The sequence below is a fragment of the Ranitomeya variabilis genome, chromosome 2 (assembly GCF_051348905.1).
Source record: "Ranitomeya variabilis isolate aRanVar5 chromosome 2, aRanVar5.hap1, whole genome shotgun sequence".
Lineage (NCBI taxonomy): Eukaryota > Metazoa > Chordata > Amphibia > Anura > Dendrobatidae > Ranitomeya > Ranitomeya variabilis.
In genome coordinates this window covers 598,358,980-598,385,365 of record NC_135233.1, presented here as the reverse complement: position 1 = coordinate 598,385,365, position 26,386 = coordinate 598,358,980, and the positions used below count along the sequence as shown (strand labels likewise).

The 26,386-nt window shown below is 44.8% G+C and overlaps 1 protein-coding gene and 1 long non-coding RNA gene across 4 annotated transcripts in view; one reads left to right on the top strand and one right to left on the bottom strand.

The window, feature by feature from the left end:
* Positions 1 to 726: 726 nt before the first annotated feature.
* Positions 727 to 26,386, bottom strand: part of LOC143807220 (uncharacterized) — an 852,709-nt gene continuing 827,049 nt past the window's right edge. For 2 of the 3 annotated variants that reach the window (XR_013221676.1, XR_013221674.1), the window contains one exon: positions 24,647 to 24,704. This is a non-coding gene — a long non-coding RNA (uncharacterized LOC143807220). Of the gene's footprint in view, positions 1,684 to 24,646; positions 24,705 to 26,386 lie in introns of those variants that run through there. The other variant, XR_013221675.1, reaches the window with a different exon arrangement.
* Positions 14,598 to 15,264, top strand: LOC143809756 (uncharacterized). The gene is made up of 2 exons (XM_077292775.1): positions 14,598 to 14,984; positions 15,077 to 15,264. The coding sequence occupies exons 1-2, from the start codon at positions 14,635 to 14,637 to the stop codon at positions 15,195 to 15,197; spliced, it is 471 nt and encodes a 156-aa protein (XP_077148890.1). The 5' UTR covers positions 14,598 to 14,634; the 3' UTR covers positions 15,198 to 15,264.

The window sequence follows — 26,386 nt, the reverse complement described above, 5'->3', positions numbered from 1 at the left end:
CGAGCTCTGCCATGCACCCAAACAGTGCTTTACACCCACATATAGGGTATCATCGTGCTCAGGACAAATTGCACAACAACTTTTGGCATCCAATTTCTTCTCTTACTCTTGGGAAAATAAAAAATTGGGGGCGAAAAGATCATTTTTGTGAAAAAATATGATTTTTTATTTTTACGGCTCTGCATTGAAAAGTAAAATGGCGCTCCTTTCCTTCCGAGCTCTGCCATGCATCCAAACACTGGTTTACCCCCACATATGGGGTATCAGCTTACTCAGGACAAATTGTACAACAACTTTTGGGGTCCATTTTCTCCTGTTACCCTTGGTAAAATAAAACAAATTGGAGCTGAAATAAATTTTGTGTGAAAAAAAGTTAAATGTTCATTTTTATTTAAACATTCCAAAAATTCCTGTGAAACACCTGAAGGGTTAATAAACTTCTTGAATGTGGTTTTGAGCACCTTGAGGGGTGCAGTTTTTAGAATGGTGTCACACTTGGGTATTTTCTATCATATAGACCCCTCAAAATGACTTCAAATGAGTGGTCCCTAAAAAAAAATGGTGTTGTAAAAATGAGAAATTTCTGGTCAACTTTTAACCCTTATAACTCCCTAAGAAAAAAAAAATTTGTTTCCAAAATTGTGCTGATGTAAAGTAGACATGTGGGAAATGTTATTTATTAAGTATTTTGCGTGACATATCTCTGTGATTTAAGGGCATAAAAATTCAAAGTTGGAAAATTGCGCAATTTTCAAAATTTTTGCCAAATTTCCGTTTTTTTTCACAAATAAACGCAAGTTATATCGAAGAAATTTTACCACTATCATGAAGTACAATATGTCATGAGAAAACAGTGTCAGAATCGCTAAGATCTGTTGAAGCGTTCCAGAGTTATAACCTCATAAAGGGACAGTGTTCAGAATTGTAAAAATTGGCCCGGTCATTAACGTGCAAACCACCCTCGGGGCTTAAGGGGTTTACAAGTAGTCTTACTACACATTTTAAAATATATGTGGAGTATGGGGGTGGATATAATGTGTGTGTTGTTATACTTTAATAATTCAACTTTTTGAAATATATAAACTGTCTTTTGGATCTTAGAAACCTTAGCCCAATGGTACGTGCTTAAAGGTTTTTAAGTTTTAAAGTTATCCCTTATGAATAGCGGTCCGATGCCATTTATCCTTCGAATGGGGCTCAATGGCATCTTCATGCCATTCATTCTCTAGGGTACTGTTGAAGATAGCAGAGCACTGTATAAAGCTATAGTCATCAGTCCCATAGAGAATGAATAAAGTTTAGGTGCGTGTGCTCGATCTATGTTCCAATCAGTTCGGGCTTTGCAAATCCTTATTCTCAGGAATGCTAAAAAATCTAAAAACCCTTTCACAAAATTTGTGCCTAAATTATAATTTTAAAAGAGAACAATACAAATTTCTACTAATTATATAAAAAATATTCGAGTTTTATATATTTACTTTAATAAGTGAAAATTGAACAATAAAACATTTGCTACGGTAAAGGCGACGGCCTCATCTCCAATGTAATATTCACCTGGTCCAAGTTGACCTGTACAGCCAAAGAGGGTCTTCTTGAAGTCCGCTGATACGCTCAAGTCCTAGTAAAGGTTGTCATGACCCATTCAGGAGCCTATGCCGAAAATGACAAAATTAAGACTTTTACCTAAAATACAAAAATGGCCATATTCTAGTAAATCAGTAGCAAATGTTTCAAAATGATGTTTCTTTGACTTACAGAGATGCAAATGTGCCTCTAAAATTGAGAAATAACATATTTTTTACATTTACAGATATATTTATCATATTGTATAATTTTTACAGTTGTACAGGAAATATAATCTATTGCTAACAAATCACTATGTTATAATTAGTGTTTTGTGTAAGTCTGAGGTATTGAGTATTTGTGTGGTTTTCTATAGGTGTCATGTCATGATAATAATTTCCATTCTCAATATATTTCAATAAATTACTCAGTACCCTATCACCTGCTGCATCATAGCATGTATAGGCTCGTAACAAGTATTTTGAATAATGCTACAGAATTTTCTTTTGTTAACATTCGTTATTTGTAGAGCAGTATGATCAAGGTTGGCACCAGGTTTTCATGGGGCGAGGGCGAAAGAGTCTCAGTGGCCCCTTTAACACATAATTCATGATCACAGATAAGGCATAGAAATATAGGTATAGTACAATGCCAAAGATTTCACTCACTTCTTATATTACATGAGTGATATCAATAGCTCATAAACCGGACAGTATAGTCCTCCATACAGTATTATGGACACCACATAGTGCTCCATACAGAATAATGAGCCCCATATAATGCTCCATACAGAATAATGAGCCCCATATATTGCTCCATACATAATGAGCTCTATATATTGCTTCATACATTATAATGAGCCCCGTATAGTGCTCCATACAGAATAATGAGCCCCATATAGTGCTCCATACAGGATAATGAGCCCCATATAATGCTTCATACAGGATAATGAGCCCCATATAGTGCTCCATACTGGATAGCCCCATATAGTACTCCATACAGGATAATGGGCCCCATATATTGCTCCATACACAATAATGAGCTCTACATATTGTTTCATACAGAAAAATGAGCCCCATGTATTGCTCCATACAGGATTATGAGCCCCATATAGTGCTCCATACAGGATAATGAGCCCCATATATTTCTCCATACAGAATAATGAGCCCCATATACTGCTCCATACAGTATAATGAGCCCCATATAATGCTGCATACAGAATAATGAGCCCCATATATTGCTCCATACAGAATAATGAGCCTCACATATTGCTCCATACAGAATAATGAGCCCCATATAGTGCTCCATACAGTATAATGAGTCCCATATAGTGCTCCATACAGAAGAATGAGCCCAATATATTGCTCCATACAGAATAATGAGTCCCATATATTGCTCCTAACAGAATAATGAACCCCATATATTGCTCCATATAGAATAATGAGCCCCTTATATTGCTCTATAAAGAATAATGAGCACCATATAATGCTCCATACAGGATAATGGGCCCCTTATATTGCTGCATGCAGAATAATGGGCCCCATATATTGCTCCATACAAAATAATGAGCTCAATATAGTGCTCCATACAGAATAATGACCTCCATATATTGTTCCATACAGAATAATGGGTCCCATATAGTGCTCCATACAGAATAATGACCTCCATATAGTGTTCCATACAGGATAATGGGCCCCATATACTGCTCCATACAGAATAATGAGCCCCATATACTGCTCCATACAGTATAATGAGCCCCATATAATGCTGCATACAGAATAATGAGCCCCATATATTGCTCCATACAGAATAATGAGCCCCATATATTGTTCCATACAGAATAATGAGCCCCATATAGTGCTCCATGCAGTATGAGTCCCATATAGTGCTCCATACAAAATAATGAGCCCTATATATTGCACCATACAGTATTATGGGCCCCATATAGTGCTCCATACAGAATAATGAGCTCCATATATTGCACAATACAGTATTATGAGCACCACATAGTGCTCCATCTACTATATAATTGTCTAAGGGTCACTTCCGTCCTTCTGTATGTCTGTCTGTCACGGATATTCATTGGTCGCGGCCTCTGTCTGTCATGTAATCCAAGTCGCTGATTGGTCGTGGCAAAACAGCCACGACCAATCAGTGACGGGCACAGTCCGGCAGAAAAATGGCCGCTCCTTCCTCCCCGCAGTCAGTGCCCGCTCCGTACTCCCCTCCAGTCTGCCCTCACACATGGTTAATGGCAGCGGTAACAGACCGCGTTATGCCGCGGTGTAATGCAATCCGTTACCTCTGCTATTAACCCTGTGTGACCAACTTTTTACTATTCATGCTGCCTATGCAGCATGAATAGTAAAACGATTTAATGTTAAAAATAATAAAAAAAATAAAAAAATTGTTATATACTCACCGTCCGTCGGCCCCCGGATCGACAACAGGCCTTTCCCGCTCGTGACGCTCCGGTAACCGATCCATGCTGCGATCTCGCGAGATGATGACTGTTGTGAATTCCGTTTTCAGGCTCCCTCCTGTGGTCATGAGCGGTACTGTGTGAGTTTGTTCTGGGGCTCCCTCTGGTGGCCTTTAGCGATATGGCTGGGCTCAGCTGCTTCATTTCCTGCTATGCTGGGCCTATTTAATTCACCTGGCCCTTCATTTGTTGCCTGCTGTCGGTGTATTCAGTCCTGTTTCTGAGAGCTCCTGAATATTCCTTGTGACCAGTCTCCTGCTGGAGAAGTTAAGTTTGTTTGTTCATTTTGCTCATTATTTCCTTGAAAACGTTTCTCTGTATTTGATGAGTTCAGCCCAGCTTGCTTATATGTGATTTTTTTCGCTTGCTGGTTAGTTCTGGGGTGCAGAGTGCGCCCCTCACATCGTGAGTCGGTGTGGGGGTTCTTGTATTCTCTGCGTGGTTTATTTTTGATAGTTTTTGTACTGACCGCACAGACTCCTATCTATTTTCAGTCTATCTAGTGTTAGCGGGCCTCATTTGCTAAACCTATTTCATTTCTACGTTTGTCTTTTCCCCTTAACTCACCGTTATTATTTGTGGGGGGCTGACTAAAACTTTGGGGTTATTTCTCTGAGGCAAGTGAGGTCTTTGCTTTCTCTCTAGGGGTAGTCAGTTTCTCAGGCTGTGAACGAGGCGTCTAGGATTTTAGGAACGCTCCACGGCTGCCTTTAGTGTTTGTGGATAGGATCAGGATTGCGGTCAGTATAGCTTCCACCTCCCAGAACTTGTCCTATATTCTGGTCATATGTGTCAGGTCAGTTTTGAGATCCTACCACCGGATCATAACAGTACAGCAGGCCACAAAGTGTTAATGCAGCAGAAGAGGGAGAAGAGAAATCCTGAAGTCATTTTTTTTTTTTTTTTCTGCACTGTGTTTAGCTTCTCTCCTCCCCTTAATCTCTGGGTGGTTCAGAATTCAGCTGCAGATATGGACATTCAGAGTCTGTCCTCTAGTGTGGATCATCTCTCTGCAAGGGTACAGGGCATTCAGGATTATGTAGTCCGCAGTCCTATGTCAGAGCCTAAAATACCAATTCCTGAGTTATTCTCTGGAGATAGATCTAGGTTTTTGAACTTTAAGAATAATTGTAAGTTATTCCTTTCTCTGAGACCTCGCTCCTCTGGTGACTCTGTTCAGCAAGTTAAAATTGTTATTTCTTTGTTACGTGGTGACCCTCAAGATTGGGCATTCTCTCTGGCGCCAGGAGATCCTGCATTGCTAAATGTGGATGCGTTTTTTCTGGCGCTTGGAGTGCTTTATGAGGAACCAAATCTGGTAGACCAAGCAGAGAAGGTTTTGCTGGCTCTCTCTCAAGGTCAAGATGAAGCAGAGGTTTATTGTCAGAAGTTTAGGAAGTGGTCTGTGCTCACTCAATGGAATGAGTGCGCCCTGGCGGCGATTTTCAGAAAGGGTCTTTCTGAAGCCCTTAAAGATGTTATGGTGGGGTTCTCAACGCCTGCGGGTCTGAATGAGTCAATGTCTTTGGCCATTCAGATTGATCGGCGTTTGCGGGAGCGCAAACCTGTGCACCATCTGGCGGTATTTTCTGAGCAGAAACCTGAGCCTATGCAATGCGACAGGATTCTGACCAGAGTTGAATGGCAAAACCACAGACGTCAGAATGGGTTGTGCTTTTACTGTGGTGATTCTGCTCATGTTATCTCAGAGTGTTCTAAGCGCACAAAAAGGTTTGCCAAGTCTGTCACCATTGGTACTGTACAACCTAAATTCATTTTGTCTGTTACTTTGATTTGCTCTCTGTCATCCTACTCAGTTATGGCTTTTGTGGATTCAGGTGCCGCCCTGAATTTGATGGATTTGTCATTTGCCAGGCGCTGTGGTTTTATCTTGGAGCCTTTACAATTCCCTATCCCACTAAAGGGAATTGATGCTACGCCATTGGCCAAGAATAAACCTCAGTACTGGACTCAAGTGACCATGTGCATGGCTCCTGCACATCAGGAGGTGATTCGCTTTCTTGTGCTACATAATTTGCATGATGTTGTCGTGTTGGGTCTGCCATGGCTGCAGGCTCATAATCCAGTCTTGGATTGGAAAGCTATGTCTGTGTCAAGTTGGGGTTGCCAGGGAATTCATGGCGATGCTCCTTTGGTGTCAATTGCTTCTTCTACTCCTTCTGAAGTCCCTGAATTTTTGTCGGACTACCAGGATGTATTTGATGAGCCCAAATCCAGTGTCCTACCTCCTCATAGGCATTGTGATTGTGCTATAAATCTGATTCCTGGTAGTAAGTTCCCTAAGGGACGACTTTTTAATTTATCTGTACCAGAACATGCCGCTATGCGGAGTTATATAAAGGAGTCCTTGGAGAAGGGGCATATTCGCCCGTCCTCGTCCCCTTTGGGTGCGGGGTTCTTTTTTGTGGCCAAGAAGGATGGTTCTCTGAGACCCTGTATAGATTATCGCCTTCTAAATAACATCACGGTCAAATTTCAGTACCCCTTGCCACTGTTGTCCGATCTGTTTGCCCGGATTAGGGGGGCCAGTTGGTTCACCAAGATAGATCTTCGAGGAGCGTATAATCTTGTGCGCATAAAGCAGGGCGATGAATGGAAAACAGCATTTAATACGCCCGAAGGCCATTTTGAGTACTTGGTGATGCCTTTTGGGCTTTCTAATGCCCCCTCTGTGTTTCAGTCCTTCATGCACGACATCTTCCGAGAGTATCTGGATAGATTTATGATTGTGTACCTGGATGATATTTTGGTCTTTTCTGATGATTGGGAGTCTCATGTGAAGCAGGTCAGGATGGTATTTCAGGTCCTGCGTGCCAATGCCTTGTTTGTGAAGGGCTCTAAATGTCTCTTCGGAGTCCAGAAAATTTCCTTTTTGGGCTTTATTTTTTCTCCTTCTACTATTGAGATGGATCCAGTCAAGGTCCAGGCTATTCATGACTGGACTCAACCTACATCTGTGAAGAGTCTTCAGAAGTTCTTGGGTTTTGCTAATTTTTACCGTCGCTTCATCAATAATTTTTCTGGCGTGGTTAAGCCTTTGACGGATTTGACCAAGAAGGGTTCTGATGTGACGAATTGGTCTCCTGCGGCCGTGGAGGCCTTTCAGGAGCTGAAACGTCGATTTTCTTCGGCTCCTGTCTTGCGCCAGCCCGATGTCTCTCTTCCCTTTCAGGTCGAGGTTGATGCTTCTGAGATTGGAGCAGGGGCTGTCTTGTCGCAGAGAAGCTCTGATGGCTCTGTGATGAGACCATGTGCTCTCTTTTCAAGAAAGTTTTCGCCTGCCGAGCGGAATTATGATGTCGGTAATTGTGAGTTGTTGGCAATGAAGTGGGCATTTGAGGAGTGGCGACAATGGCTTGAGGGAGCCAAGCATCATGTGGTGGTCTTGACTGATCACAAGAATTTGACTTATCTCGAGTCTGCCAAACGGTTGAATCTGAGACAGGCTCGATGGTCACTGTTTTTCTCTCGTTTCGATTTCGTGGTTTCATATCTTCCGGGTTCGAAAAACGTGAAGGCTGATGCCCTTTCTAGGAGTTTTGTACCTGACTCCCCGGAAGTTTCTGAACCGACTGGTGTCCTCAAAGAGGGGGTGATTTTGTCTGCCATCTCTCCTGATCTGCGACGGGTGTTGCAGGAGTTTCAGGCCAATAGACCTGACCGTTGTCCTCCGGAGAGACTGTTTGTCCCGGACAGATGGACCAGTAGAGTTATTTCCGAGGTTCATTCTTCAGTGTTGGCGGGTCATCCTGGGATTTTTGGAACCAGGGATTTGGTGGCGAGGTCCTTTTGGTGGCCTTCCTTGTCGCGGGATGTGCGTTCCTTTGTGCAGTCCTGTGGGATTTGTGCTCGGGCTAAGCCTTGCTGTTCTCGTGCCAGTGGATTGCTTTTGCCTTTGCCTGTCCCGAAGAGGCCTTGGACGCATATTTCCATGGATTTTATTTCGGATCTTCCTGTTTCTCAGAGGATGTCTGTCATCTGGGTGGTTTGTGATCGTTTTTCTAAAATGGTCCATTTGGTACCCTTGCCTAAGCTGCCTTCCTCCTCCGATTTGGTGCCACTATTTTTTCAGAATGTGGTTCGTTTACATGGTATTCCGGAGAACATGGTGTCTGACAGAGGATCCCAGTTTGTGTCCAGATTTTGGCGGTCCTTTTGTGCTAAGATGGACATTGAATTGTCTTTTTCATCGGCCTTCCATCCTCAGACAAATGGCCAAACCGAACGAACTAATCAGACCTTGGAAACTTATTTGAGATGTTTTGTTTCTGCTGATCAGGATGATTGGGTGACTTTTCTGCCATTGGCTAAGTTCGCCCTCAATAATCGGGCTAGTTCTGCTACTTTGGTTTCACCGTTCTTTTGCAATGCTGGGTTTCATCCTCATTTTTCCTCGGGTCAGGTTGAGCCCTCTGACTGTCCTGGGGTGGATTCTGTGGTGGATAGGTTGCAGCAGATTTGGAACCATGTGGTGGACAATTTGACGTTGTCCCAGGAGAAGGCTCAGCGCTTTGCTAACCGCCGTCGCTGTGTGGGTCCCCGACTTTGTGTGGGGGATTTGGTATGGTTGTCTTCTCGTTATGTCCCGATGAAGGTTTCCTCTCCTAAGTTCAAGCCTCGTTTCATCGGTCCTTATAAGATTTTGGAAATCCTCAACCCTGTGTCATTTCGGTGGGACCTCCGAACATCGTTTGCCATTCATAATGTGTTCCATAGGTCATTGTTGCGGAGATACGTGGTGCCTGTGGTCCCTTCTGTTGATCCTCCTGCTCCAGTCTTGGTCGAGGGGGAGTTGGAGTATGTGGTGGAGAAGATCTTGGATTCTCGTATTTCGAGATGGAAGCTTCAGTACTTAGTTAAATGGAAAGGCTATGGTCAGGAGGATAATTCCTGGGTTGTCGCCTCCGATGTCCATGCGGCCGATTTGGTTCTTGCCTTTCATTCGGCTCGTCCTGATCGGCCTGGGAGCTCTGGTGACGGTTCGGTGACCCCTTCTCAAGGGGGGGTACTGTTGTGAATTCCGTTCTCGGGCTCCCTCCTGTGGTCATGAGCGGTACTGTGTGAGTTTGTTCTGGGGCTCCCTCTGGTGGCCTTTAGCGATATGGCTGGGCTCAGCTGCTTCATTTCCTGCTATGCTGGGCCTATTTAATTCACCTGGCCCTTCATTTGTTGCCTGCTGTCGGTGTATTCAGTCCTGTTTCTGAGAGCTCCTGAATATTCCTTGTGACCAGTCTCCTGCTGGAGAAGTTAAGTTTGTTTGTTCATTTTGCTCATTATTTCCTTGAAAACGTTTCTCTGTATTTGATGAGTTCAGCCCAGCTTGCTTATATGTGATTTTTTCGCTTGCTGGTTAGTTCTGGGGTGCAGAGTGCGCCCCTCACATCGTGAGTCGGTGTGGGGGTTCTTGTATTCTCTGCGTGGTTTATTTTTGATAGTTTTTGTACTGACCGCACAGACTCCTATCTATTTTCAGTCTATCTAGTGTTAGCGGGCCTCATTTGCTAAACCTATTTCATTTCTACGTTTGTCTTTTCCCCTTAACTCACCGTTATTATTTGTGGGGGGCTGACTAAAACTTTGGGGTTATTTCTCTGAGGCAAGTGAGGTCTTTGCTTTCTCTCTAGGGGTAGTCAGTTTCTCAGGCTGTGAACGAGGCGTCTAGGATTTTAGGAACGCTCCACGGCTGCCTTTAGTGTTTGTGGATAGGATCAGGATTGCGGTCAGTATAGCTTCCACCTCCCAGAACTTGTCCTATATTCTGGTCATATGTGTCAGGTCAGTTTTGAGATCCTACCACCGGATCATAACAGATGACGTAGCGGTCTCGCGAGACCGCTACGTCATCATCTCGCGAGACCGCAATGCACTCTTGAGACCGGAGCGCACGAGCAGCGTCGGTAACCGCTTCGCTTGGAACCGGGGGCTCCGGAAGGTGAGTATATAACTATTTTTTATTTTATTTCTTTTTTTTTAACAGGGATATGATGCCCACATTGCATATACAACGTGGGCTGTGCAATATACTACATGGGATGGGCAATATACTACGTGGCTGGGCAATATACTACATGGGCTGTGCTATATACTACGTGGCTGGGCAATATACTACATGGGCTGTGCTATATACTACGTGGCTGGGCAATATACTACGTGACTGGGCAATATATTACGTGGCTGGGCAATATACTACGTGGCTCTGTGCTGTATACTAAGTGGCTGGGCAATATACTACGTGGCTGGGCAATATACTACGTGGCTCTGTGCTGTATACTACGTGGCTGGGCAATATACTACGTGGCTGGGCAATATACTACATGGCTGGGCAATATACTACGTCACTGGGCAATATGCTACGTAACTGCCCAATATACTACGTGGCTGGGCAGTATACTACGTCACTGGGCAATATACTACGTAACTGCCCAATATACTACGTGGCTGGGCAATATACTATGTGGCTGGGCAAAATACTAAATGACTGGGCAATATACTACGTAACTGCCCAATATACTACGTGGCTGGGCAATATACTACATGGCTGGGCAATATACTATGTGACTGGGCAATATACTACGTAACTGCCCAATATACTACGTGGATGGGCAATATACTACGTGGCTGGGCAATATACTACGTGGCTGGGCAATATACTACGTGGCTGTGCTATATACTATGTGGACTGTGCAATATACTACGTGGCTGTGCTATATACTACTTGGACATGCATATTCTAGAATACCCGATGCGTTAGAATCGGGCCACCATCTAGTACAGAATAATGAGCCCCATATATTGCACCATGCAGTATTATGGGCCCCATATAGTGCTCCATACAGAATAATGAGCCCCATATATTGCACCATACAGTATTATGAGCACCACATAGATCTCCATACAGAATAATGAGCCCCATATATTGCTCCATACAGTATTATGGGCACCACATAGTGCTCCATACAGAATATTGAGCCCCACATATTGCACCGTACAGTATTATGGGCACCACATAGTGCTCCATACAGAATAATGAGCCCCATATATAGCACCATACAGTATTATGGGCACCACATAGTGCTCCATACAGAATAATGAGCCCCATATATTGCTCCATACAGTATTATGGGTAGCACATAGTGCTCCATACAGAATAATGAGCCGAGCCTCATATATTGCTCCATACAGTATAATGAGCCCCATATAATGCTCCATATAGCATATGATGGGCCCCATATATTGCTCCATATATGACTGGCCCCATATAATGCTCCATATATAATGGGCCCCATACACACATACACAGTCACACACACTATAATGCATGCATACACACAGTGACACACAAACTATAATGCATGCATTGCATACACACAGTCACACACACACTATAATGCATGCATACACACAGTCACACACTATAATGCATGCATACACAGTCACACACACTATAATGCATGCATACACACACAGTCACACAAACACACACTAGAATGCATACACACACAGTATAATGCATGCATACACACAGTTACACACACACTATAATGCATGCATGCACACACTATAATGCATGCATACACACACACTCACACACAATACTTACCTCTCCTCCTTCCCCGCCCTCTGGCTTCTGCAGCTCGTCTGATCAGCTTCACTGCTGGCAGACGCTGCTGAGTCAGAGGTAGAGGGGGAGTGATAGGAGAGGGAGTGTCACCTGATGCTCTCTCCGCCATCACTGCTTTCAACTGATAAGTTGAATGCGCGATGCGGGGGGGAGTTGGGGTGGCACCGGGCTCCTCTTACTCAGGGGCCCCATAGTAGCTGTGTGGTGTGCCGCTATTAGCGGCATGCCACTGGCTGGGGGCCCCTGGTGGAGCAGGGGCCCTAGGCAGCTGCCTGGTCTGCCTACCCCTAACATCAGCCCTGACTATGATCACACTCACTGTATGTTGAGCACTTTGATTGCACACACTGTATGTAAAGTACTATAATCACACTCACTGTATGTAGAGTACTATGGTCACACTCACTGTATGTACAGCACTATGATCATACTCACTTAAAGTAAAGTACTATGACCACGCTCACTGTATGTAGAACACTATCATCACACTCACTGTACGTAGCGCACTATGATCACAGTCACTGTATGTAGCGTACTATGATCACACTTTCTGTATGTAGAGCACTATGGTCACACTCACAGTATGTAGAGCACTATAATCACACTCGCTGTATGTAAAGTACTATGGTCCTATAGTCACACTCTCTGTATGTAGAGCAATATGATTGCACGCACTGTATGTAGAGTACTATCATCACCCGCATCGTATGTAGAGTACTACGATCACACTCAAGGTATGTAGTGTGAGGCAGCGACGGGTATTATATGCGAGGGACGCTACGCATCCCCAAGGATGTGCATAGAAGCGTATTAAGACCGCTGGAGTGCATTGCAGTCACAGGTATAACTGTGGTTGCAATGCAGAATAAAAGTGTATTTGCCCAAGGCAGATTTAAGAAAACCCGGCATGGGCTTTTATTTTTGGAGTGAACTATAGGATGGTAGTGGGGCAGTTCTCTCCCTCCAGCCGGGTCTAAGGGTATGTGTCCACGTTCAGGATTGCATCAGGATTTGGTCAGTATTTTTCATCAATATTTGTAAGCCAAAACCAGGAGTGGGTGATAAATGCAAAAGTGGAGCATACGGGCGGCACGGTGGCGCAGTGGTTAGCACTGCAGCCTTGCAGCGCTGGAGTCCTGGGTTCAAACGCCACTAAGGACAACATCTGCAAAGAGTTTGTATGTTCTCTCTGTGTTTGCGTGGGTTTCCTCCGGGCACTCTGGTTTCCTCCCACATTCCAAAGACATACTGATAGGGAATTTAGATTGTGAGCCCCATCGGGGACAGTGATGATAATGTGTGGAATCTGTAAAGCGCTGCGGAATATGTTAGCGCTATATAAAAATAAAGATTATTATTATTATATGTTTCTATTACACTTTTCCTCTAATTGTTCCACTCCTGGTTTTGGCTTACAAATACTGATGCAATCCTGAACGTGGACACATACCCTTAGAAGTGGTCCATGGCCACAGATCTCATTTTAAAACCCTGCAGAAAAGGGTTTGGGTGTGTCAGTGTTTGTTTGCAAGAGGCAGAGCGGGTGGCTCTGCAAGATCCAGGTAGTGTGAGGTAACACAGAGCCAAGAGCAGCGAACGCTTGCACCCCTCAGCATGACACAGTGGTGCAGTCGCCCTTGGCAACCGGTTTCGGATACGGACTGCTATGATGCCCGGCTGCGATCAGGAGGATACCATGTGCTGTTCATTTTTGTGAGTTTTGGACATTAAATACGTTTCCTTTGAACTTTCCTGGGTCGCTGCCTAGAGCACTATGATTGCACTCACTGTATGTAGAGTTCTATCATCACACTCACTGTATGCAGAGTACTACAATCACACTCACTCACTGCATATAGAGCATTGTGATTGCACACACTGTATGTAAAGTACTGGATATACTGTATCCTATCTACTATAATTACATTTTGTATACCCTGGATTTCCAGTTTTTCCAGTGCTCATTTTCCGTAAATAACCTGTTTCTTCTTCATGGATTATTTAGAGTTTCTGATCAAAGTGTAGAAATGTCATTGCGGAACATCAGCAACCAATCAGATAGCGGTAATATAACCTCTGCCCTTTTCTTTTCATGTTGACTGCTATTATCTTCAAGGGAGAGAAACCCCACTGGCCGCCTGCTCTGTACTTGCATTTTATGATCTGGGATGCACTTCATAATAACTGGGGCTGCATAAAACACAGCCATTAATGTCACCAAGTCCCCTCAGAATTCAGTAAACCAGTTTCCTTCAAGAGAGGACAAGGTAATACACAGAGCGTGCACACAAGCCTCTTCTTACATCCACATCACACACAAAGCAAGTCTAGAGCACAGGTCCCTCTCCATGATTAATACACCATCATGTTATAGGCTTGGAAAGGCCTTTTCCCTCGTCTCCGATACTTGCAGCTCCAAAACAAGACTGTGTGTGCTTAATATACAAGCATTGAAAGAAAGATCATAGTACTGCGCTAAAAAAAACCACACTCACAGGTGTGAATATATACGTGGCAAATAAAGGATCATTAAAAAAAATAAAATAAAACAGAAGTTGGTTGCTACAATTGGGAAAATAAGTATTTTATACAGTCCCGATTTTGCAAGTTTAACCCACCTATAAGGCTGCTTTCACACATCAGGTTTTTTGCCGCATGCCGGTTCCGGTGTCGTGCCGCAGTGCCGGATCAGGCTTATTTTGTAAAAAACGGATGAGACGGATCCGTTTTTCAGCCGGATCAGGTGTCTGGATCCGGCGAGAAACCGGATCCGTTTCATCAGGTTGTCATCCGTTTCGTCCGGTTTTCCATCCGGTTTTTGACGGATCCGGATTCTAGAAACGCCCCCTGAAAGGCTAAAAAGGTGATTGTCCCGCTGAAAACTATATATACAGTGTTCCTACAGCCCATCTGTGACAGGTTGGAGAGGAGCAAGATACAGAGCAAGATGGACGGCATTATTGCGAAGATTCTGCAGAACAACGTGGATTTCATCGTGGAGGCGAATCGATTGAAAGCAATTGTTATTGAGAAGGAGCGAGAGAGACAGCGTGTCATGCGTCTGCGCCGACGCCGTTTGTGGATCCACCCCATCATGGCACAGAGAATGACGCGGGGAGTCTTTTCTACTTTATACATGGAGCTACGAGGAGACCCTGACAAGTTTTTCAGCTATGTGCGGATGAAAGCTGAGAACTTTGATGTATTGGTGGAGCGAGTTGAACATCTAATAAGAAGGAGTGATACTTATTGCAGATTCTCCATTACACCGGCTGAGCGTCTGATGGTCACTCTTCGGTAAGCATTCTTTTTGGATCTACTCTTGTAGTGCACTTTCATTGATTGATATTTTGAATTTGCAGTAATTTCTGCCTTGCTTTTGTTCACAGATTCCTAGCAACTGGTGAATCCCTGTCTTCACTACATTTTCAGTTCAGACTGGGCATTTCAACCATATCTGGAATAGTGAGGCACACTTGCCGTGCTGTGTGGGACTCTCTGCACGACTAATTCATTCCACATCCCACAATGCAGACATGGTTGGAAGTTGCTGACAGATTCCAGGAAGTGTGTCAGTTTCCCAATTGCTTGGGCGCGGTGGATGGGAAACACATCCGTATCGTGAATCCGGCTGGTTCTGGATCTCAGTTTTTCAACTATAAAAAGTACTTTTCCATCGTGCTGATGGCCATCACCGATGTGGATTACAAATTTGTAGCGGTGGATATTGGGGCATATGGCCGCTCTAATGATTCTCAAGTTTTCAAACTGTCTTCTATGGGACGGCATTTGTATGGACAAACCTTTCAATTCCCGCCCCCCCCCCCCCCCCCCCTAGACCACTGCCTCAAACCTCTGAGCCACCAATGCCTTTTGTTTCTGTTGGAGATTAAGCTTTTCAGCTTTCAGAACATCTTTTGAAACCCTACTCCAGCCGTGGTTTAAACAATACTAAAAGAATTTTCAACTACCGACTCACATGTGCACGGAGAATGGTGGAGTGTGCGTTTGGGATCTTAACCGCCAAATGGAGAGTTCTCCTGACATCCATTAACTTGAAGACAGACACTGTGGATGAGGTAGTGAAAGCGTGTGTTGTCCTACACAATTATGTTATATCCAAGGAACAGCTTTCCATTGAGGACCACTCTGCAGAAACCACCTTGGCTGATTATAGCAACCAAACGTATAGAAGTTCTGCCACTGTTTCGAGAATACGGGATCACTTTGCAGAATATTTTATTTCACCCGAAGGAAGAATACACTGGCAGGATGAGAGAGTTTAAACAATTTGTCTTGAACCTAGTAACTTTTTCACCTTTTACCCAAGATGTGTACCTGTTTGGTTTTACCTTTTACCCAAGATGTGTACCTGTTTGGTTTTACATTTTACCCAAGATGTGTACCTGTTTGGTTTTACCTTTTACCCAAGATGTGTACCTGTTTGGTTTTACCGACCCAAGATGTGTACCTGTTTGGTTTTACCGACCCAAGATGTGCATCTGTTTGGGTTTGTACCCAAAGTATTTTACCTCTGACCAATAAACCTTGTTTAACCAAAGTGTGTTAATCTATACCTTATAAAGAATAAATACAAGATAGCTGTAAACAACAAAGTTTTATAAAAAACATTTTTTTACAATATCCAAACCCAACTTTTATTTGGAAACAAAAATAAATAAATAAATTTTGCAGCATACAAAACAAACTACAGAGTGGAATAAGTCGGGGTGGAGATAGTGTTGGAGGGGCTGTCGGATAGGGACACTTCAACAGTGGGAGTGTGGAGACAGGAATGTGTTGGTGGTGGGGAAGGATCAATAGGTAGTGGTGAAGGAGTGGAGAAGGCAATTGACCGGGTGGGCAAGAAAGTGGGATTGGGGTTAGGAATTTGGTAGGATGGAGGGGTGTAGGTGATGTTTTGGGAGGATTGGGAGGCAGAAGCAGTGATGGGTGGAGAAGAGGGTTGGGAAGGAGGTGAAACAGGCTGGTGGTAGTGGCCAGGGAGAGGAGGCGCGGATGAAGTGGATGGGAAGTGGTATGGGTCAGGATCATCATATTGGTGGGAAGGGGCACGGGCGGGACGCTGGTAGTGTGGCTTGTGGGAAGGGGCACGGGAACGCTGGAAGTGTTGTGGCTGGTGGAACGGGGCACGGGCATGATGTGGGTGATGGTGAGGTTGGTGGGATGTGGCACGGGCAGGTTGGTCGTACGGGTCAGGAGGATGGTAGTGGCTGTAGTGATGGACAGTGGAGGAAGGGGGGCAGTTGCAGCATGGGTGGCAAGAGTCTCTGCTCTTGAGGCAATGAGCGCTAGAGTAGACTGGCAGGATTCCATTACTTGCATCTGCTGAGAAGCAGATAGCGTCTCCATCCATTTGCTCAAGCACCGACTGGGAAAAAGTATTGTTCGGTGACTGTCTTGCCTCTGAAAGCATCGTTAACAGAAGTGTATGCATCTCGAGTATACTTTTATTTATAAAATTAAAACCTGCAGCCATTTGCTTGGACAAAACTTTCAGACAGTTCTGGAATGATGCGTTCAGGTGTAAGAACTCGGGCGCATAACTCTGTACCTGACCCCTCTGCCGAAGGCGCCCCAATGCTACAGGTGTACTAGAGGTGGCTGCAGCAGAGGGGTGGGGTACAGGAAACGATATATCCTCACCAGCAGATACATGCAATGAAACCGGCCAGGATGCTCCAGCGCTCGTGGATGGGACAGAGGGATCCGATGTGTGGGAAGCTGCAGAGTGGGAAGCTGCAGAGTGGGAAGGTGCAGAGTGGGAAGGTGCAGAGGGTTCCTCACTGTCATAGTGTCCCTCGGTGGCGGCCTCATGAGGGATCGCCGCAGAAGGGTTCAACTGTGCTGCAGGCTCCCGAGTGCTCCCGACGGTGCTGTGGAACAAAAGAGAAAAACAAACAATTAATATACTGTCATAGCATGGCCCTAGCTGAAAGAGCAAAAGAGGTTTAGACATTTGTTAGTGCATGTGGTGGGCAATATTTACCTTCGTGTCACCATCGTTGACCTGAGGAACGACAGGGCTCGGGCATACTTGTATTTGCTCCTGCGTCCTCCAGATCCACTCGGGGCCCGCATCTCTTTGTTGAACTTCTTCTTAAAGCGATCCCTGATCGACCTCCACCTTTTCACAATCCTCTCACCTGTTAAAAAAGGAGAAACACAACTTGGTTAGAAACAATACTTAGAATGCATCAACAAAACTGAACTGTGGATACTTACGTTCTTGATTCTGGGCCTGAACATCAAGGTCCTCCCATCTCGATATAAGTTCTTGGCAGATTTGCTCCCAGAGTCGACGGGTCACTGTGATATCTGCATGGCGGCGGTCACCCATGTTCCACAGCGGCTCCCTGTCTCGGACAAGATCGATGAGGAGGTCAATATCAAGGCCGACCTCCTCACCGTCAGAATCAGGAGCACACTGTGAAACCTGTTATAAAAAAGGGTAAAATAAATTAACACAATTGTAAACATAGAAAACCTAAAAAAAAATAAAAATAAATAAATAAAAAAATCTTACACGACGACGGCCGCCACGACTCTCACGCCAACGACCCTGGGAGCCACTGGAAGGACCTCTCGACTGAGCACCAGAATCCAAACTCTAGAAGAAAAATAACATAAAAATGTTGTGCTTGTAGGTAGTCTTTCTATGTGTTGTGTGCCATGTGATATCTATAATGATAAGTTTTTTATGTGTTGTGTGATGTCTGAATGTATCAGTTTGTATGTGTTATGTTCTATCTGTAAGTATCTAGTGTTATGTGTTGTGTGTAGTGTTAGGTTGTGGTTCCGCAATACATGAAAGAAACATACCAATTGTGAACCCTCTCCATGTCTTTCTCCACCCCTTCCCTCTTCTTCAGGGAGCACCTCTTGGACTATGGCAGCAGCTTCAGCAGCTTCCTACAAAGATGCAAAATGACAAAATACATTAATATACACATACATACACAAATACACACACAGACATACATTCTCACACACACACACACAAGACAGCGAGGGAGCAAGAGAGCAAAATCATGTTAAAAACATATTTACCTCACTGCGCTGCCGATGGGGAGGAGGGCTCCCAGAAGAAGACATGTCTGCTCTGGTACGGCTTGGCTGGCTGGGCTCTGTGGCAGGTTATAGCTGGCAGGCCTCTGGCAGGTAGCTGGCAGGCCTCTGTGGCAGGTAGCTGGCAGGCCTCTGTGGCAGGAGAGCTGTCTGGGCTCTGTGGCAGGTAGCTGGCAGGCCTCTGTGGCAGGTAGCTGGCAGGCCTCTGTGGCAGGAGAGCTGGCTGGGCTCTGTGGCAGGTTATAGCTGGCAGGCCTTTGTGGCAGGTTATAGCTGGCAGGCCTCTGTGGCAGGAGAGCTGGCAGGCCTCTGTGGCAGGTTATAGCTGGCAGGCCTCTGTGGCAGGAGAGCTGGCGGGCCTCTGTGGCAAGTTATAGCTGGCAGGCCTCTGTGGCAGGAGAGCTGGCAGGCCTCTGTGGCAGGAGAGCTGGCAGGCCTCTGTGGCAGGAGAGCTGGCTGGGCTCTGTGGCAGGAGAGCTGGCAGGCCTCTGTGGCAGGAGAGCTGGCAGGCCTCTGTGGCAGGAGAGCTGGCTGGGCTCTGTGGCAGGTAGCTGGCAGGCCTCTGTTGCAGGAGAGCTGGCAGGCCTCTGTGGCAGGTTATAGCTGGCAGGCCTCTGTGGCAGGAGAGCTGGGTTGAGGTCAGGGGAAGATGGTGGCCACACCATGAGTTTATCTCCTTTTATGCCCATAGCAGCCAATGACTCATAGGTTTTCTTTGCAGCATGAGATGGTGCATTGTCATGCATGAAGATGATTTTGCTCCTGAAGGCACATTTCTGCTTTTTATACCATGGAGGAAAGTTGTCAGTCAGAAACTCTATATACTTTGCAGAGGTCATTTTCACACCTTCAGGAACCTTAAAGGGCCCTACCAGCATTTTCTCCATGATTCCGGCCCAAAACATGACTCCTCCACCTCCTTGCTGTTGTTGCAGCCTTGTTGGGACATGGTGGCCATACACCAACCATCCACTACTCCATCTATTTGGACCATCCAGGGTTGCTCAACACCTATCAGTAAACAAGAATGTTTGGAAATTAGTCTTCATGTATGTGTGGGCCCAATGCAACCATTTCTGCTTGTGAACACTGTTTAGGGGTGGCCGAATAGTAGGTTTATGCACCACAGCAAGCCTTTGAAGGATCTAAAGGTACCTTCACACGAAACGACATTATAACGATATCGCTAGCAATCCGTGACATTGCAGCGTCCTCGCTAGCGATATCGTTTCGTTTGACACGCAGCAGCGATCAGGATCCTGCTGTGATGTCGCTGGTCGCTGAATAAAGTCCAGAACTTTATTTGGTCGTCCGATCGCTGTGTATCGTTGTGTTTGAAAGCAAAAGCAACGATACCAGCGATATTTTACACTGGTAACCAGGGTAAACATCGGGTTACTAAGCGCAGGGCCGCGCTTAGTTACCCGATGTTTACCCTGGTTACTAGCGTAAAATGTAAAAAAAACAAACAGCACATACTCACATTGCGTCCCCTGCAGTCTGCTTCCTCCTCTGACTCAGCGCCGCAAAGTGAAAGTGAAAGCAGCACAGCGGTGACGTCACCGCTCTGCTCTCACTGTACGGCGCTCAGTCAGTCAGGAAGTGGACGCAGGGGGACGTGAATGTAAGTATGTGCTGTTTGTTTTTTTTAGATTTTACGCTGGTAACCAGGGTAAACATCGGGTTACTAAGCGCGGCCCTGCGCTTAGTTACCCGATGTTTACCCTGGTTACCAGGGGACCTCGGCATAGTTGATCGCTGGAGAGCGGTCTGTGTGACAGCTCTCCAGCGACCAAACAGCGACGCTGCAGCGATCGACATCGTTGTCGCTATCGCTGCAGCGTCGCTTCGTGTGAAGGTACCTTTACACCTTGAGATTCGAGGGACTCCAGAGGCACTAGCAGCTTCAAATATCTGTTTGCTGCTTTTTAATGGCTTTTTAGCAGCTACTCTCTTAATCCGATGAACTTGCCTGGCAGAAATCTTCCTCATTATGCCTTTATCAGCACAAACACATCTGTGCTCTGGTACAGCCACAAATCTCTTAACAGTACGATGATCACGCTTAAGTTTTCAAGAAATTTCTAATGTTTTCATCCCTTCACCAAGGCATTGCACTATTTGATGCTTTTCAGCAGCAGAGAGATCCTTTTTCTTTCCCATGTTACTTGAAAACTGTGACCTGCTTAATAATGTGGAACATCATTTTTAAGTAGTTTTCCTTTAATTAGAATCACATGGAAAACTAATTATCCCATGTCTAAGATTGATTTCAGTGATCCATTGAGCCCTGAGACACAATACCATCCACGAGTTTATTTGAAAAACAAAACAATTAAATCTTTATCACACTTAAATCCAATTTGCATAATAATTTGAAACACAGTGTAATTAATTTGCAATTTATTGCATGAAAAAAGTATTTGATACAATAGAAAAACAGAACTTAATTGTTATAGAAACCTTGGTTTGCAGTCACAGAGGTCAGACATTTCATGCAGTTCTTGACTAAGTTTGCACACACTGCAGCATGGATTTCAGCCCACTCCTCCATACAGATCTTCTCCAGATCTTACAGATTTCGGGGCTGTCGCTGGGCAACATTGAGTTCCGTTTTCCTCCAAAGATTTTCTATTGGGTTCAGGTCTGGAGACTGGCTAGGCCACTCCAGGACCATGATATGCTTCTTACGGAGCCACTTTTTAGTTGCCCTGGCTGTGTGTTTCCGGTCATTGTCATGCTGGAAGACCAGCCACGACCCACCTTTAATGCTCTTACTGAGGGAAGGAGGTTGTTGGCCAAAATCTTGCGGTACATGACCCCATCCATCCTCCCTTCAATATGGTGCAGTTGTCCTGTCCCCTTTGCAGAAAAGCACCCCTAAAGTATGATGTTTCCCCCACCATGCTTCATGGTTGGAACGGTGTTCTTCGGGTTGTACTCATCCTCCTTCTTCCTCCAAACACGGACAGTCGAGTTGATGCCAAAAAGTTCTATTTTGATCTCACCTGACCATATGACCTTCTCTCATGCCTCCTCTGGATGATCCAGATGGTCATTGGTGAAGTTAAAAAGGGCCTGAATATGTGCTGTTGTGAACAGGGGGACCTTGTGGGCCCTGCAGTATTTTAGACCATGAGGGCGTAGTGTGCTACTAATGGTAATGTTTGAGACTGTGGTCCCAGCACTGTTCAGGTCCTTGACCAGGTCCTCCGGTGTAGTTCTGGGCTGATTCATGACCTTTGTCAGAATCATCCTTACCCCACAAGGCGAGATCTTGCATGGAGCCACAGATCGTGAAAGACTGACAGCCATCTTGTGTTGTATTATCAAATAGATACTTATATTGGTTACATTAAAAACAACTTGTATCACAATTCATTTTTTCGTTTGTATGTCATGTGCTATCCCATGTGATACCTGACTGAACTCTGACACCTTATCATGTGGTTCAGTTTTTCACGCCCACATTTGAAAGTTTCAAGCTATTTAAGCGATACCTCTGCTGTCTCTGTATATTTGTGGTCTTTCCTGATGAAGGAGTCATTTGGACTTCGAAACGCGTTGAATAAACCACTATTTTGTTTTACCTTACTGGGATATATGTCTCAATAACTATCGGCAAGCACGGAAACCGTCCACTAATCCCTTTCATGCTTGATAGACTAACGGTAATGTTTGAGGCTGTGGTCCCAGCTCTCTTCAGGTCATTGGCCAGGTCCTCCCGTGTCACCGCTGTGCTCTGCTTTACTGCCGGCGCTGACACATTCAGTGCAGGAAGCTCTGAGCAGCAGCGCGTAACCCTGTGGACGCCGGGGGACGTGACAGACATCAGAATGTGAGTATGTGCTGTTTTTTTTTACTTTTACAATGGTAACCAGGGTAAATATCGGGTTACTAAGCGCGGCCCTGCACTTAGTAACCCGATGTTTACCCTGGTTACCCGGGTGCTGCAGGGGGACTTCGGCATCGTTGAAGACAGTTTCAACGATGCCGAAGTCGTTCCCCTGATCATTGGTCGCTGGAGAGAGCTGTCTGTGTGACAGCTCCCCAGCAACCACAGAATGACTTACCAACGATCACTGCCAGGTTGTATCGCTGGTCGTGATCGTTGGTAAGTCGTTTAGTGTAACGGTACCTTAAGAAATGAAGGATTCCAAAAATCCCAAATTCTAGTAAACTTGAACGGACATCCTCTATTTTGATAGACTGCTTTTTCACATGGAATTATTAAATTAACCAGTGTAATCCAGGATCTCAGTGTTGGTTGTGAGTTACCGATCCAATTGCCAGAAATTTCCTATCCAGAAACAAAGTTTCAAGTATTTTGTTGAGGATTTTGCTGGGGAAACAATGACAGTTTACTGCAAATGAATGGAATCTCCAATGTAACTGATGCAAAATTTCTCTGAAATGTGCACATGAAATTTAATAAAATCTCATCCACAAGACTGGTGCCACGTTGGTGGATCGTGCACCCACTGTGCCACGGGCCGAGCTTAGGCTGGGGGGGTGTAACTAAGTAGTTTCCTGGGTTTCACTGGACCATCTGATGGTGAGGTCAGGCTTGAGCTGCAGGTAGTCACCATGTATCACTCCAGGGCAGCGTCCGGTACTGTAGCAGCTGACCCCTGGGGTCAAGGATGCTGGTTCACATTCGGAGTCCCAAGCAGGACAGGGTACAGTTGCTGGATCAGATAGTATGGTATCAGGATAACAAGAAAGGACGGCCACTGGTACTGGTTCAGATAGTGTAGCTTCTGGACTACAAGACGATACAGCCACTGGTACTGGTATAGGACGCGCTTGGATTACTACACAAGTTCTGGTACACAGAAGCAGGTCAGGTTGCGAGAACTGGGACTTTACAACGGACTTAGCAGCTTCAATATAAACTAAACTCTGAAGTTGCCCAGGCAGCTGCCCCTTAAAGAAGCGCCGATTGCGAGCATGCCCCAAGCGCTGCCAGGAGACCTGCTTGGCATGCCCAGGTCCTGGAACACAGGAGACATGGGATGACATTCGAATGTAGTCCGATTTTCACGATTTTAATGGACTGACAGAATGGAGAAGTTGGAGAATTTTTTCCCCCTCTCCACGTCCGAGGAAAGCTGTTGTTCCCACTCTGATCATACTCTCATCGGATTCTGATCAGAATAGTTGGACCATTTTTATCAGATGTTGTGAATATGGTCTTGTGACCCTACCCTGAAAGTGATTCTATTTTTTTACAATGTTATCAATTTAAGAAGAAAATTGACACTTTGCAGCCCAACACAATGAAAAGGCAAAAAAATTGGCAATAAAGTAAAATTAGCATAACAAGTCGAAACCAATAATACCTGCAAAAAATATATAAAAAAGAGTTAATAGCTAAATGTTTAGCAGAAAAAGTGTTTTCTTGGCATATGCTTTGAAAAGGGCAGGCGATACAATTGTGTCACTGTCATTGGTTTAAGAACACAATTGGGTACGTCCGGAGCTTACATTCGGCAGAACGGTCCCATGGAAAGTATTCCTCAGATGTAGGTTTAATTTAACCAGTCATTTCCAGCTTGTTCTTTTCTGCAAAAGACGAACAAATACCATGTGTAGTATGTACACAGCCGGAAGCTACCGATTAACCCACAGACTTTTTTTTAATGGAGTATGTGCACCAATTTTGATAAGTAAAGGCGCCTATTACTGAAACGTTAGATAGGATTGTATTAGAACATGTTTTCTGTGGCCTGTGATCGACTTTTCACTGACCCTCCTGTAACAAACATTTTCATCAGCCATTTAAGTTAAAATTGAAATGTAAAAGTAAAATGCCGCTCCATAGAAGCACAAATCGTCTTTTGCTGATAAACCGACGATTTCCAACACCCCCCGGGGTTACAAGGAAAAGTTCTTGGAACTGGAATAGGTCACCAATTTGTCACCTTCCTAGAGATGAAAGAGAAGAGGGGTAGAGAAGTGATTAGCCTTCCGAAATGTAAATTTGTAGCGGGATGATCAAACACAGCGGAATAAAATGAAGTTATTTTCTTGGAGAAAACCTATTTTGAGCGATGACTAGAGCATCTCGGTGGCCTGATGGTACGGGAAGCCAGGCGCTGCAGGTCTCCTCAGTACAGGATTATATTCCCTGGATACCAACAACACATAATCCCTTCTTTTAGCAACACTGCAAAATATGAGCATTTTCATAGTCTATCATCCATCTCATCACAGACAGATGGAGAAGCATCTGCTATTTCCTGCTTAGTGACACAGAGATTGTTGCTTTTAATCTTCACTCTGCAGGTATTCATCGTCTCTGATACCGCAGCCCCAAACATCACCCACTGTGATAAACTCAAAGGGTATACATAATATTCCTTGTACCTGGAAGACACAGATCTGGGTTGGGGGGCATCACCTGAATCAAACCTTATCTGGCTGTTATTATTTTCTCATATGCAAAACTGAAAAATAAATTTGTAGTTTTTCAGCTGCTGATGTTTCCAAAATGTACAGGCTTTATTCATTAAAGGGGGATGCCAGATGAATGGTGACCCTTATAATACAAGAATGGTCACATTGTAAATTGTTTGTCTCACACCTGGTCTGTGTGTGTGTGGAGGTGTGCAGATCTCCAGGATTGTGTGCCTTTGCTAAAGGCCTGAGAAGCCGGATTGTAACGCAAGAGAGAAAAACTTGCACTCTTTACTTTTAGTTTTACTTTATGCTGGACAACGGCTGCCTTTAAGTTTTCCTGTGATGCGGTTTATGAGGAATTAAACTAGAAACTGTTCCTGTGATACCTCATCCCGCTCCCATGTGAGTGACATTGTTACACCGCCTTCTAACTGTGTGTTTTGCTCTGCTCCATTGAGTACTTGACCATCTCTCTGAGTTGTCTTGTCCTGCAGCTATTCACATCCATCCTGTCCTGCAGAGATTTGCTTTCCCAGCCTTTCACCTGCTCGTAGGTAAAATATCAAGCGACTCCACCATCCACTGCTTGCCTGAACGTTGGTTCCTAGTCAGTTTGTCTGCTAATGTCCCGTTTATGTATGTGTGTATTTTGACTGTCCAGTTTTCAACCCGGTTTGTTTACCCATCCTGTCTAACCTCTCCGCTCCTGACATCGGCTTTGTTTACTGATCCTATGCTGCCACTGTCTCACCCTCCTGTACCTCATACCCATACCTCTGACCCTCAGGTCAACTGTTGAAGGCCCGGGGATTGCCCGGCAGTGGTACGTGCGGACTACCGGTGGCAAAGCCTATTCTCACCAAGAAAGGCTCTAGTGAATACCCAGTAGTCACTTAGTTATTCCACTCCCTGGTAAGCCCGAGGTGCAATGGGTCCACAAACAACAGCATTTCAAACAGTTCTATAACATATCAAAAGGTATAAATATATGTTTATTGAACTAAAACTAAGAAAAACATTAAATTAACCAAACTGTTTACAAACATCTAGAAACAAAAATGTACCTACTTCTAAGATGCTGATGGCATTCCATTGGGTGACTGGTATTGTATCATGGTGACTGGCAAGAGTGCCTCCATCTGTGAGGATATTTTGGATGTAGACACAAAAGTCTGGAGGCCTCTTTCCATCAATAAAGCTTGTTTCTT